Raw genomic sequence first — 14,564 nt, 5'->3', positions numbered from 1 at the left:
TGGTTTTATGCATTAATACTAGTTTTTATACAAGGTAGCCTAGACTAAATAAATCCAATATCAATGACTTCATTTGCTCACCTCTCCCGTAGCTGCAACGTATTTAGCTATTTGCGCTAACTTAGATTCTTGCAGCTCTTCTTCTGTCGGCCGATGGAGTCTTCCTTCCTCGTCTTGGGCACGCAGCTCGAAAACCATTTGAAAATGGATATTCTGAAATGACAAAGAAAATAACATACAGCTATTATAAATTTTAAAATAATGAATTTCAAGATCATTTCTATAAATGTGAATGTATCCACTGCCGTTTCTGAGAAACTATGACCTGCATTGTTGCATTCCATGTGAGATATTTGTCAATTATTCAACTTACTCTGCCAAAAGAATTCAAATTATGCTAAATAGGGTACATTATTATGGCGATACCTATGTTATTTTTAGCCATGCGGCTAAACACATGACTTCCTGGAATGTTGCAAAAGTCCCTTGAATCTATTATTAATGAAGCAACGAATTCCTTGTTATCGAAAGAGGTAGAAAGAAAGCAGATGTGGTAACGCATGGTTGAAATATAATCTAACATTAGCGATAAAAAATATAATTTATTTCACGCATTGCACTGTTCACTTCTTTAGAAAAGCGCCTCTCAAATACTCTAAAAATATACAAAAGTAAAAGTTACAACAGTATTATTAGATAAATAAGTTAAAAATTTATTTAGACTATGAATTTTCACTATCAGCACAAAAAGTGTATAAAAGCATCGGAGAAATTGCAACAAAGTAAACTGGAATTATTTTCCTTTCTTTCTGTAGAAACTAAGGTATGGTTTAGGGGATAAAGAGGGGACGGGGATCATTCCCTCACCAACAATATCATTTAGATATTCCCTCATTATTTTGGAAGAAGTTTGTAACTTGCTAAATATGACATAGATTTCAAGTTTAAGGAATATTTGGATCGAAATGATAATCAACCTTAATTATTGTAAATACAAAGAAAAGGCCAATTTTTTAGTTATCAAGATTCAAGAGATATATGTGCGTTTCAGGACTAGGTGTGAAATGTATTTAGTGAAGAGTTTTCAAAGCAAAATTTATAACATTAACCGATATAATAAACTTCTACAATAAACAGTATCGTGGTTATCAAATGAAATTGTTTTATAGTATATTCTCATCGTCTTGATATTTTCCGATTTTTTTCTTTTACCTGTTACATATCTCGCCATCTTGACTTTCGTCTCGGTATATTGTTTTCACATCTCTTAGTACTAGTATTAAAGTAATTAGTAGTGATAGTATTAAAGGGTTTAACGACAGTGTTTACTCATAGGCGTGAAATTACTAACAATATAAATTTAGGTGATATGGACCTAATTGTGCACATATATTGTAATCATGAGGTTTTTCGGGTTACTCCCGTTGCTCATTTTTCACTTTGTATAATCCTATCAGTTATTTCATCATTACTGTTCATCTATATTTAATATACCCGGGTAGAACCATTTAACTTAAAGAAGATTTAACTTATATGTAGCGAAAGCATTTATTTCCTCCTCTTTTCATGACCTATCTCTGCATGATCATCATTATTAACTATATACGCAAGTAATGACATATATAAGTTTGAACAAGTTAAAGGTGAAGATATTTTTTTCATTTAATTAAGTTCGAATTAAGTTCAAGATGCTGAATTTTTATAAATTCCTTCAAATACATTCAAATATTGTAGATTCAAGATGCAATTTGTGTAATACTTCACTCGAATAAGTTCAAGACAAATACATTTTTTTATCTTGTTCATACAAATTCATAACGAGGATTTTTGTTATCTGTTTTAAATAATATCAAATGAACTTAAGGTGTAGAAGCATTATTACTTCCTTCATATAAAATAAGTTCAAAATACAGAAGTTCCACCATTAATAGATTATTTTAAACTTTATTAGAGGTAATACACTAAGAAACTATAGACTTTACCAATGTCTTCTGCGATAATTTACACACTGAAAAACGTTATACTTAACACTTATTTAGATTTCCTAAGGGATTCTGTATTCGTGGTTTGGTATTTTCTCACTGTACGTAATTACAAACAAATTACTTTAAAGTTTTTTAGTTCTATAAAGCACTAATATTTACGCTGAATGTTGTTCCAAGAGTTTCGCGCTGAGATGATGCTAGAAAGTCTTTAATAGAAAAGTCAATAAACACAGGAAAAAACATATCATGTAAAACGGAAGAAGACTGTTTAACCCTTGCTTCTGATGTTTAATCAGATTATCTCTCTTTTCCACTGAGCGAGCATTTTGCACTAACTTGATTCCGTATGCGTTGAATGCTGAGGAAACAAAACTTAATGTACCAACGTTTTCGCTGAATGAGGTGTCATTACACTCAAACAGTTTCTAGGAGATAATGGACATATATATATATATATATATATATATATATATATATATATATATATATATATATATATAATCAACACAGCAACAGTAATCTTTTCTTCGTAGTGTTCTTTTTTCTTATTAAAAGTTACTGGGTAAAAGAGCACATGCAGACTGAGACATTAGCGCTTTTTTCTTTAGCAATAAGGCTTCTTTTTCTGGAAAACAATGTTTTGCAGTCAAATGGCGGCACGGATTTGTTGCTATGACATAAAAGGAAACTGCACACGTGACAAGAGAAAAAAATAAGGGCAAAAGTGAGGTGTTCTTTTTCTTCTTTTAGGAGGAATCTTATCTCGTTCCAATACGAATGCAGCACATTGGTGAAATTAGAAAAGATTTCAGGAAGGCTTATGTAAGTTTCCCAAGGAAGACTCCAAGTATCTTGGACGTGACATAACATCATCATTTGTTTATCAGCCTTAATAATCATTGTCTTCTCCTTTAGCCTAACCTGCATAATCGTGGGACGTAAAACTGAAAACTGAAAATCGTTGTCTTGACGTTTTTCTTCTAATTTTGAATGTTTGTGGTCAGTCAGAAAGTTAGTTGCACTTCTTCGTGGTAAGCGGTTAGCGTACGCGCCTTTGGCGTGGGAGACCCGGGTTAGATTTTCCGCTCATGTGATTCGGATTCTACATTAATCAGTAGGTCCTGTCTCATATAGCCTCGCTGCTGAAAGAGACGTTAAACTAAAAATCAACTCAACTCAACTCATTCCTTCGTAAATATTTTCGTTCAAAGGTTATTTTGATGAAACCGTGGCAGCACTGCAGACATATAGCTGTATCGTGTGACAAAGCGGTTTTCACGATGGAAGTAGAGTTGTTTTGATAATCAGTCGTAAACATGTTTCGACAGCTGTAAGTGGCTTCCAAATTGGAAATGCGGGCAGTGATTCGCTTTCTGTGGACTAAAAGGTGTAACTACCATGAAATTTATCGATAGTTGCATGATGTGTATGGTGGAAATGCAATGTCACGTAAAGCTATCGCGAGGTGGTGCAACATGTTTGAGGATGGGCGTACGGATATTGATGATGCTGGGCACGAGGGAAGACCATCAACTGCGACAAATCCGGAAATCGCTGCTAGTGTGAATGAATGCATTCCTGCAAACAGACGCATAACAAAAGACGAACTTTTAAACTGACGATACCGCTCGGATGACGAGGTGAAAGTTGCAGCCCAAGATCGGGCATTGGATGTGATTTCTTTGCAGAAGGCATAGAAAAACTCGTACCACGCCTCGACAAATGCTTAACTAACGAAGGTAATTACGTTGATAAGTAGAATGTGAATGGAACTTTACGATACAAATAAAATTATTGTAAAAATTATATCCTGTTTTATTTTCTTAAGCAATGAAACTAACTTTTTGACTGATCCTCGTAAACTAAAATTTTACCTATATTTGGTTAAAGTTTTGTAGAATTATCCAAATTGCCTTCACTATGGTATACAAAAAAAAAAGTTCCAAATTCCTTTGAAAAATTTCTAAAAACTATTTTACAATAAAATTCAATATTCTCACAGGGTTTGAGGTTCCGAGTGACGTATTTATAAAAAAAAAAAAAAAAAAAGTGAAAATGGGAAATAAATAATCTAAAAGTATGTCAGACTCATATGGAATGTTTTGAAAATAAAACTAGTTGACGTTATCACTGTTTTCTTTTCGTTGTTTGTTTGTTTGTTTTGTTTTGCTTTACTTTAATACATTTCTATGAATTTAGTTTCATATGTTTGATTTTGTATCTAATTCTTTTGTGTGTGTGTGAAAGTTTGATATGATGAAAGTTGGATAAAACTTACACAATAGTGAAATAACAATAACAACTTTATACGTGTAATGAAAAATATTAAGCAGACGCTAGGAAGGAGATACGATAATAATACATAATAATAATTTAAAAAAAAACGCTAAAACATTACTATAATCACTAACAAAATTTGAAATCTGTGCCTAATGGCTTAATATCATCATCATCATTGTAGGTATTCTGCCATTATTGACAGGTCACTTGCTGCAACTAACAAGTTTCCATGCTTCATGGTCTTTCGCTAACATCTTTGTCTTCACGTACGATTTCTGTGTTTTGGTATCTTTCATCAATTGTAGCCTCTTTCACCACCTCTCTCTTTTTCCTGCCACCATACCCTCAAGCATGTCCCTCATAACACAATTCCTTCTTTGCCCAAGTCTTAACCAGTTTTTCTTCTTCTTCTCAATAATATCTAAAATTGCTTTTTTGACACCCACCATTTCTAAGATCCAACTCATTCGTTTTACTCTTGACTCAACTAACTCTCTCGGTCCTCCTCCATACTTACATTTCGAAAGCTTTCAATCGGTTTTAATTATTATTGCGTAATTCTCATGTTTTCTGCCCGATACACTACAATATTTAACACGAAGCATTTTATGAGTCTTTTTCTCAACTCTTACTCAAGATCCCACAAACACGGACTTTTCTTCCTATTAAAAGTTTCTTTCGCCATTCCTATCCTTGCTGTTATTACACTAACACTTTATATAATCACTAATAATACTACCCAGGTATCAAAAACTAGTCACTTGTGCTATTTTCTCCCCTCCTATTTCTATATTTGACACTGACAACTTCATTCAAATCACTGTGGCTTTCTAATATTTATTTTCATCCCATATTCTTCACAGTTCTTCCTAAAATTTTCTAACATCTTATTGATTTTCTTTTCGGATTTCACTTCAAGTGTCATCTGCTAACCATATATATATTAAATAATTCTACACTCTACCGAAATGCCGTCTTGAATTAGATTCTTTTCGATTATTTCTTCTAAATAGATATTAAATAACATTGGCAAAAGACAGAATCCATGTCGAATTCTCCTTCCAATTGCACTCTTCTCTGTCATTTCCAAATGCTATTCTAACACTTACTTTTCGGTTCATGTATAAGTTTCGTATGAGTCTTCAATCGTTCTATTCTAACCCAACTTTATTATTATTATTTTTTTAGAACTCCTAACAACAATTTTCAATTCACACGGTCAAAAGCCTTTCCCACATCAATAATACATCATATACCTCTTTCCCTTTTTCTATAAACCTTTCAATGATCAATCTTAATAGTACAATCGCATCCCTTGTGCCCTTACTTCTTCTGAATCTGAATTATTTCTCCTCAACTGCCTAATGTAAAATTATAGTTTTAATTGCGCTTTTATTAGACAATAATGTACTCGGCTTGGTATAAACTTCAAAAATTTATTTTTGATAGTGGTAACGTTTTAGTACTTTCTAAAATTATTTTCTCCTTTCTAACTCTTTTAAAATCATTTTCTGCTTTTCAGTGCTTTTTTGATGTCGGTTAATATTTTTATAATAAGTCAGTATTTTCTGCTTTTTAGTCGGTATTAGTAAAATAGGTCAATACTTTAAAAAAATTTATTTATTTATTTTTTTTTTTTTTTACTTTTTCGCTAACCTAGTCGTATTGTAGACACACAAACTAAAAGTAAGATATAACTTCCTATAAAATTGGTCTACCTATGAAACGTAGTGAAACAAATATTTTCCTTCATATCTATCTACACAACAGGTACACTCAGTGAAGTTATTAATTCCGTTAGCCGTTGAGGGTTCCATGGTTTAGCTCAGAAGACTAACATCAGTTAGTAATGAAATATGCACGAAACTACCGAGGGAGCAAAGTCTATTTTATGATCTTATATGATCAAGCTTTACCACTTGAAGAAAAAGTAGAATAGGAGAATTACTGTGTGATGCAATATCAGGTGTAATCGAGGAGCGTTTTGGTTTGGTTGGTCAGGAGAGTGCGCTTAGGCAAGCTCTTGCTCCGAGCGACCATAGCCTAGTTGCTTCGCTGTCATATTTACTATTTAGTGTTACAAACTAGGACGCAACAGTGTCAAAAACAAAACGTACACATCCAAATTTTGGAAGCCTCTACAGCAGTAATAACGCAAGTGAGATGAACGTTTCAATGGACATAGAAAATACCTTAGTGTCAAATACTATTACTAAGTATTTCTAGTAAGAAAGAACGAAGTTAAGAGAAACTGAAGGTTTGGTTTTCTTCACAAAGTTTTATTTCGAGAAAGTTCTTAGATAAGTAACACTTTCAATGGCATAGATGGATTTCAATAAGTTTAAAGATCATAATATAACAAAAAAAAAAAAAAAAAAAAAAAAAAATCAAATCGAGACATCTATGTCGAATTTATGCGTAAACATATACACAATGAAGTTAGTTTTATAGGAATTAACATTGTGCCCTCTTTCAGGTTTTCCATGCCTAGGTCCAAAGTATATAATGTAGTCCTATAATGAACTTTAAATGGGACTACAGGAAAAGTATGTTCTTTCAAACCAAGAAACAAACTAACGAACTAACTGAAAAAAAAGAATAATCAAAATTGGTACACCTCTGTCGAAGTTATGAGTAAACATATCCACAACATCACTTATTTTGAAATCTCGTTGTAACTAATTGAAAAAAAAGAAGGAAATTTTGTTGCGTGCAAATTTCGATAGAGGGACATTATTTGACATAAGAATACAATTCTTTTTACTGGCACTACGTCAGATTATTACTAATTGCAAATCTACATGTTAAACATACTTACACAGTGACGTAACTAAGGGGAAGTAATGAGCTTGTGCCCCAGGCGCCGGATTGGGGGCGCAAAACTGGGCAAATATTTATTTCCACTATAAGGCAAGGAAAGGAGTTTTAGCAAACTAAACATTTAAAAAAATTAGCTCAGAAACTTAACAGAATAACCACTCCCCAACTTTAGCATCACATTCATAAAGCATACTTAGCTTTAAAGCTATCTTTTGAGGACATTGCAAAACGTTTTGCAGCCAAAAGAGTTAAATTTTAGATCCAGCTATTGTGTTTTCATTTCTCTTACATCGATTTGAGAGGTTTGTAAAATGTTGGAATGTAATACTCGAGACAACAGTTTGACTGTTTGTTATAATTAAATATTCTATTGTAAAACAACAGACTGTTCATTCATTCTACGCATATGCACATCCCGATATAATTTCAGAAACATTGTGATTTGCAGTTATTATGATAAGGCTATAAGAATATATCAATCATGCTACTCTCAGATTATTGGGCAATCAAATAGAATACTAATTAGTTTGGTGTCTTATCTTGTACTAAAAATTAAATTATGTACTGAAAGTTTGAAATCAAGCTTTACCACTTGAAGAAAAAGTAGAATAGGAGAATTACTGTGTGATGCAATATCAGGTGTAATCGAGGAGCGTTTTGGTTTGGTTGGTCAGGAGGGTGCGCTTAGGCAAGCTCTTGCTCCGAGCGACCATAGCCTAGTTGCTTCGCTGTCATATTTACTATTTAGTGTTACAAACTAGGACGCAACAGTGTTAAAAACAAAACGTACACATCCAAATTTTGGAAGCCTCTACAGCAGTAATAACGCAAGTGAGATGGACGTTTCAATGGACATAGAAAATACCTTAGTGTCAAATACTATTACTAAGTATTTCTAGTAAGAAAGAACGAAGTTAAGAGAAACTGAAGGTTTGGTTTTCTTCACAAAGTTTTATTTCGAGAAAGTTCTTAGATAAGTAACACTTTCAATGACATAGATGGATTTCAATAAGTTTAAAGATCATAATGCCATTTACAGCAATTTGATATATCAAATCATGTCGGAAATATGATGGATATTGGTAAAGTTTGCAACACTTCTTAAAATTATGCAAATGCGAGAACTTATTGTAATTACATCTACTAGAAACAATTGCTATAATATTATAGAACCAGATGAAAGCAACTTTTCTTTGAGACAGTTTCCCATAACTACATTACTTTAAGTAGTACAGCAACGCTTTACCGTGCAGATGTTTTCCGTATCTTCCGAACAGGTTAAGATATCAAATTGCTCTAAACTACATTATAATTTGTACGTTTATTGAAAAATCTCTCTGTGATTGGATGTGATACTTTTTTGAGAGCTTTTTTTTTTTAAATAAAAGGTTTTAAAGAAAATAAAATTTTCAAACTATTGTAACATTGTTCCTACCCGTTAGAAATAAACCATATCATGGTCATAGTATCCAACCCTAAGGTATTTCTGATAAGCGTTGACATGTCCGTCTCAATTGCGTTATATCTATTGTGGGGACCTCCAAAACTTGGATGTTTACGGATATTTTTGATACTGTAGCGTTGTTAGTTTTGTTTAACATGTAAATTTGAAATATGTAATAACTTGACGTAATGTCATTAAACAATAAATGTTTATGTTGGTCTGGCAACACTATTAACAGGGTGGTATTGCAAAGTGTGTCAAATAATGTCCCTCTGTTAATATTTGCAAGTTGCAAAATTTCATTGATTTTTATCAATTAGTTTAAAAGTCACAAGAACATTTTAAGATAAATGGTCTATGCTGTGTATATACATAATGTATAAATGAGTCGAATTGAGAATCTCCTTCTTTTTTGTGGAAATAATTTTTGTTGTTCATTTGTTTATACTTCTTCATACACTTGTTTATGCAGATAGATAATTCCACAAAATTTATACACAAAATAGTTAAATTCTACAATATTGTAAAAGTGAAAAAACATAATGTTTCATTGGTAGAGATTACAATAGCATATATTTCCCATTTTGTTTTTAGAAAAGTAATTTAAAGTCCAGTTAAAACTGTGAAAATAATGCACATACAACACACATGCGAAGCACGTATACCAACATGGCTTCTCAAAAACTTTGATTTTGAAAGTAACAACTCGAATAATTCCATCTTTTGACAGTGGAGATGAATTTATGAATTGAAATTCAACCGTTGTTTTCATCCGAAAGTGATAGTGACATTATTAATGACAACAAACACTGTACTTTTCATTTGTTTTCTTTGTAGTAATGTTAGATAAATTTAAGAATACTTGTTTTGAGATACCGCATGCAACTTTCAAATACGAACCACTATTGCACATGTTCAATCTTAAGTTTGATGGAATAGTTGATATATAATGAAAAATACGATGTTGTTTAATTGGCTTTAAAGATTAAAAAACATATATATTTAATTTGTTTCATCATTTAACTTTCAATTCTTCGATCATCATACTTAATAAATAGTCATTAAAATTTAGAAAATATTAAGTAAGCATTATTTGGTTAAGAGAAGAAATATAACTATTGGGACAATAATTTGTAGATAATTATGAAGTACGATTAATAACCTTTTAAAGGCACTATCTATTATTTTTGGAAAGCTTCCTATTTAAAATACAAGTTTGAAATAATATTTTTCAATCTTTTTGAACAAATGTTGCTAAATTTAATTTGATTTTCCTTACGTTAACTTTCAAGATTACGTTACACATTTTCTCTGTTATTTATCAGATCTGCATCAGATGCTAACGTGACTTTTGTGGTTTAACTGACACATTAATTAAAAAGAAAGAGTAGATGCACACAAAAATTGTATGATGTGAATATTTGTTTTCTTTCTCTTCTGATACCAGAAAATTCTAAAAATTGAAGGAAGTCATCAAAAATAGTTATAATTGTGGTACAATTGTTACATTAACTTTTCCCTATTGTAAAATTGAGATAATGTTTGTTCCTGCTTATAAATACATTGCAATTCGATATAGAATATTTTTCTTTAATTATTCCTTGTTCTTTTTAAAGTGAATTGAACTCAATCAAGAAACTCTATCGGAAATTTTATTGATACTGCTCTTAGTATTTCTTATAGAAGTTTCGGTCATTCTTTTTCAACAGTACAATGTTTTAATATTTTGTTAATTCACCTATGTTTACTTAATAACATGGTTTACATTTTTCATTCTTTATTGTGTTTCTGTGCCTTTAATGTTATAATACAAAAAAAAAAAAGGAATCATTCATTTACATTAATTAATTTTTCATTTTTATACAGCCATATTTAATAACCAATTCATTCGAATTTCTAGAATAATAATAATAACGGAAAAAGATAAGAGAGAAGATATTTAAGTTTACCTAAGATTAAATTATTAACTAGCGTATTCAATGCACAAGGGAATCAAGTACATTTTAAGTTATTTCATACATGTTTCATTTTTAAGATTTCAATTTGAAGCTCATTTTAGAGCTTAAAGGAGTCTATTAGATTTCAATCTGAAGCTTAGTTTAGAGCTTAGAAGATTCTATGTTCAAATATCGTAAACAATTCTTATGTAAAAAAAATATATTGTTAACATTTTCATGTATTTAAAGGTAACGTACAAACTTTTTTTTTTTTACAAATTTCGTAATAGGACTTGATTTCCTTGTGCTCTAAACTCCTCAATTGGCTAGTAGAAAGATTTATTACTTGATTTCACTTTTTTCTTCGTGAAGAGATAACGAATATTACCCTATATATTTTTATCATCATATAACAGTTATTCTTTCATTTTTTTTAAATATTCAGACTACAAGAGAAAAAGAATTGCAAACATTATTCAGCTGAAAATTAATAGAATCAGTCTTCGCACATTAATAAATATAATAGTACTTTATTAAACAAGATTTTGTAACAATTTATTCGTTATTTTAAAGCAAGATAAAGCTGGTTCTTTGTAGGAGTCAAGAAGTTATCATTGTCCTAAAAAAGTAAATAGTTTTAAATATTTACAAATCAAATAACGCTGAAATACTGAAGGGTTTAGTAAAGATTAAAGTTAGTTGTTTAAATTAACATTTTTACACAAGTTTCCCTATCTTCATGAAAATTCTTTTAATGGCATGAGTTTATTTTGTGATTAGATTTTTTGTTTGTATTTGGCATTAATTCACAACTAGTATATATATATATATATATATATATATATATATATATATATATATATATATATATGATAATTTTGAAATTATTGCTTTCTGAAATTATTTATCACACTTTCTCACGTCTCTGTCTAATAAAGGAAGCGATTTTTCGACTCTTGCTTACTATAGCTTTCGTTTCCTGTTTTATATTAGGAATGGCTTACTGAGTTTTTGTGGAACTATTTTCAACTACTTTGTAGATACAAAATGTGGAATATACGTCATATATGATGTTGATTAAAAAAAAAAAAAAAAAAACATGTTCTAACATCAGAAACTGATTTTAAAAATTAACTAAAATTTACATGTTCGAATACAGAATAAACATGTACAACAGGAACTATGTAAAAAGTTTAAAATTGTAAATTTAACTTAAAATAATATAAAATTTAGTAATTATTATTATGTGATTTTACTAGAATTGTTTCAATTCATGTAATAATTAGTTTATATTGTTATTTTATAATTTATTGATATATTTTTATGAATTTAGTTAGAACTAAATAAAACATTTATGCATTAGCATAGTTTGTTTTTGACTTTCATAGCCATTATCATAATACAAATTCATGTTACAAAGATATCCAAGGATTGTTCAAATAAAATTATGTTGCGTTTAGATAGATAGATAGACCAAATTTCTTTGTCGAATACAATGAAATAGCAAAGATGAAAACGATCTCTGCGAATTAATTATATCTAGTGTCGAAATTGAACATATTCCAAAAAGTTGACAAGCATAAGACAAGCATTTCTTGACTATGTTTATTCGAATTTTTATCATTAAATTTGGTCAAAGAATTAATCCCCGCAGTTTGTCTGTTATTAGTAAACATCTTATATATATGAATATACTATTATATGACGTACACGTTCACAATGAATCAATAGTACATAAATTGTTAATAATCGTATGAAATTTATCAAACAAACTGCGAATTCTAGGCCTACTGAATTCTTTCATGCCATGCAACTATGAGTTAATATAAAAATGTAGAAGAAATCATACATAGTTTTAAACTAATATCATATGTTTGTTAACGTTGCATCATCAAGTAAATAAACTTCTTTTTTTTTTAAAAAAAATAAATTACTAACGAATGAATGAAAAAACAGTTGCTTGGTTGCTCCGCTAAAGTGCCATGCGCATTCTGCAACTGAGCGAGCTATTATTAAAACAGTTATCATAAAAAATAATAGTCTATGTATTAATAGAGCATAAACACACAATTTATTAAGGCACGATTAGGCTAAAAAAAAGAGCGAGCGGCAGTCATGTTAATCTATATATAGATGTGTGTATTATTTTAATGAGTAGATACTGTACTAACCTTACTGTTATAGTAGGCACTGTTGATGACGTTATTGCTTGTTCTACAAACCACCTAGAAAAAATTGGTATACATTACGTCTTGATAAATAGTGAGGTAAATTAGATTGATAAGAAGGTAGTACAATACGAATCGTATTATATAGATCGTTCCAGGCGGAATACTAAATTAATTCAGTGGTGAAAACTTTTTCTTGACTGATTAAGGTTTATTATAAGTATGAGCTTGCTGCGTTTCGGATATATTTGTGGAAACGGCAGGATTGCGAATTAATTTCATTTTTTACAAGTGACGACAGACATATGACAGTAATGCCAGAGGGATTGAATTTATGTAAAATTTCTTGCATGTACATAAGTTTTTACAAGAAAATAAAAAGGATAAGATAATCCTAACCTAATTTGAATAACAGCAGTCGTACATATATATATGTTGAATATGTAAAACTATATAATGTGGATCAAACATTAACTCCTTGCGTTCCAGGTGCCATTTTCTTATGTGCACGCTGTAATACTAGGTTTTCATTTACTGTTAAAAAACTAACTACACCATTGTGCAGGGTATAATTATTGTATAAAGTCCAATGAATATCATTTTTTTGTACAATTGCACAACACACACATATGCACAAGCATTCACATTACTGATAAAAAAATATATTTGCATTGTAGAATATTTGGGCTGAGAACTGGAAATTTTGATGATCTGAAAGGATTTTATGCTGCTTCAAGTTGGTAACACTAACCGGAGATCAAACACAAAGTTCTTTCTTCTTTCCTATCTTGAAATATGATCTCCAAGTTGTCAAATGTTTATTATCAATACAAACACATGTATGTAGTAATTGAATGCTCCCTTATGCCTACTATCTACTGAGACAAAATATGTTTTTATTTTCTGTCAGTAATATGTTGTCACCTAAGAAGAAACAGTAGAACTAACTCCTGCCTTTGATCCACTTTTAAAAAAAATCATCACCTCCAGGATTAATAGATCCTTAATAAAGGATGCGTTTTTATGATATTCCCATGGATATCACTGGTATTTTGCAACGAAGCATTTTATGCCATTCCCATGGATGTTACTGGTATTTTGCAACGAAGTATTTTATGCCATTCCATAGTTATCACTGGTATTTTGCAACGAAGTATTTTGTGCCATTCCCATGGATGTCACTGGTATTTTGCAACGAAGTATTTTATGCCATTCCATAGTTATCACTGGTATTTTGCAACGAAGTATTTTGTGCCATTCCCATGGATGTCACTGGTATTTTGCAACGAAGTATTTTATGCCATTCCCATAGATGTTACTGATATTTTGCAACGAAGTATTTTGTGCCATTCCATGGTTATCACTGGTATTTTGCAACGGAGTATTTTATGCCATTCCCATGGATGTCACTGGTATTTTGCAAGGAAGTATTTTATAACACCCACATGGGTGTTAATGGAACGCAAGGGATTAAAATATCCAGTGGCCACTAACTTAATTGTTCTACATAAAAAGGAACTTTAAAAAATATTTTTAAGAAGCATTAACATTAATACATCAACAGAGTAGAGTTTCTTCTCTACGGAATTTCGGTACTTTATATATAGTTCTTCTAATATCGGACCGGAAAACTTTGTCTGGCAATTTTTTGGCGTTTTTTCCTCTTCAGATCACCATGATCACTCCCGCAAGTCTACTGACTATTACTATTCTCATATTCTGGCAACCCTGTACCATAATGCAGGAAACCACTGACGTTTTCCCTCCCAACATAACCTTCACCCAACAACACAACGTAAACATAACAAAAGCGACTTTATAAAAAAAAAAATGCAGGAACTCATCAGATACGAAATAGTTGTCAATACCTCTGTTCACTATGTGGAATAGTAGTGTAAGTCTTATTGATTTTTGTGCAATACACTGCTTT

General features: G+C 30.9%; 1 protein-coding gene across 2 annotated transcripts in view; it reads right to left on the bottom strand.

The window, feature by feature from the left end:
• The window catches only part of Pde6 (phosphodiesterase 6), a 557,480-nt gene that overhangs the window by 99,868 nt on the left and 443,048 nt on the right, over nt 1–14,564 (bottom strand). Inside the window, exons 9-10 of one of the 2 annotated variants that reach the window (XM_081734379.1) lie at nt 12,638–12,691; nt 82–213 (exon numbers count right to left, since the gene is read on the bottom strand). In XM_081734379.1, the coding sequence (XP_081590505.1) occupies nt 82–213; nt 12,638–12,691 (186 nt within the window). The remainder of the gene's footprint in view (nt 1–81; nt 214–12,637; nt 12,692–14,564) is intronic. The other variant, XM_081734380.1, reaches the window with a different exon arrangement.

The sequence above is a fragment of the Thermobia domestica genome, chromosome 12 (genome assembly GCF_964235325.1).
Source record: "Thermobia domestica chromosome 12, izTheDome1.hap1.1, whole genome shotgun sequence".
Classification (NCBI taxonomy): domain Eukaryota; kingdom Metazoa; phylum Arthropoda; class Insecta; order Zygentoma; family Lepismatidae; genus Thermobia; species Thermobia domestica.
This window is presented reverse-complemented; position numbering and strand designations above follow the sequence as displayed.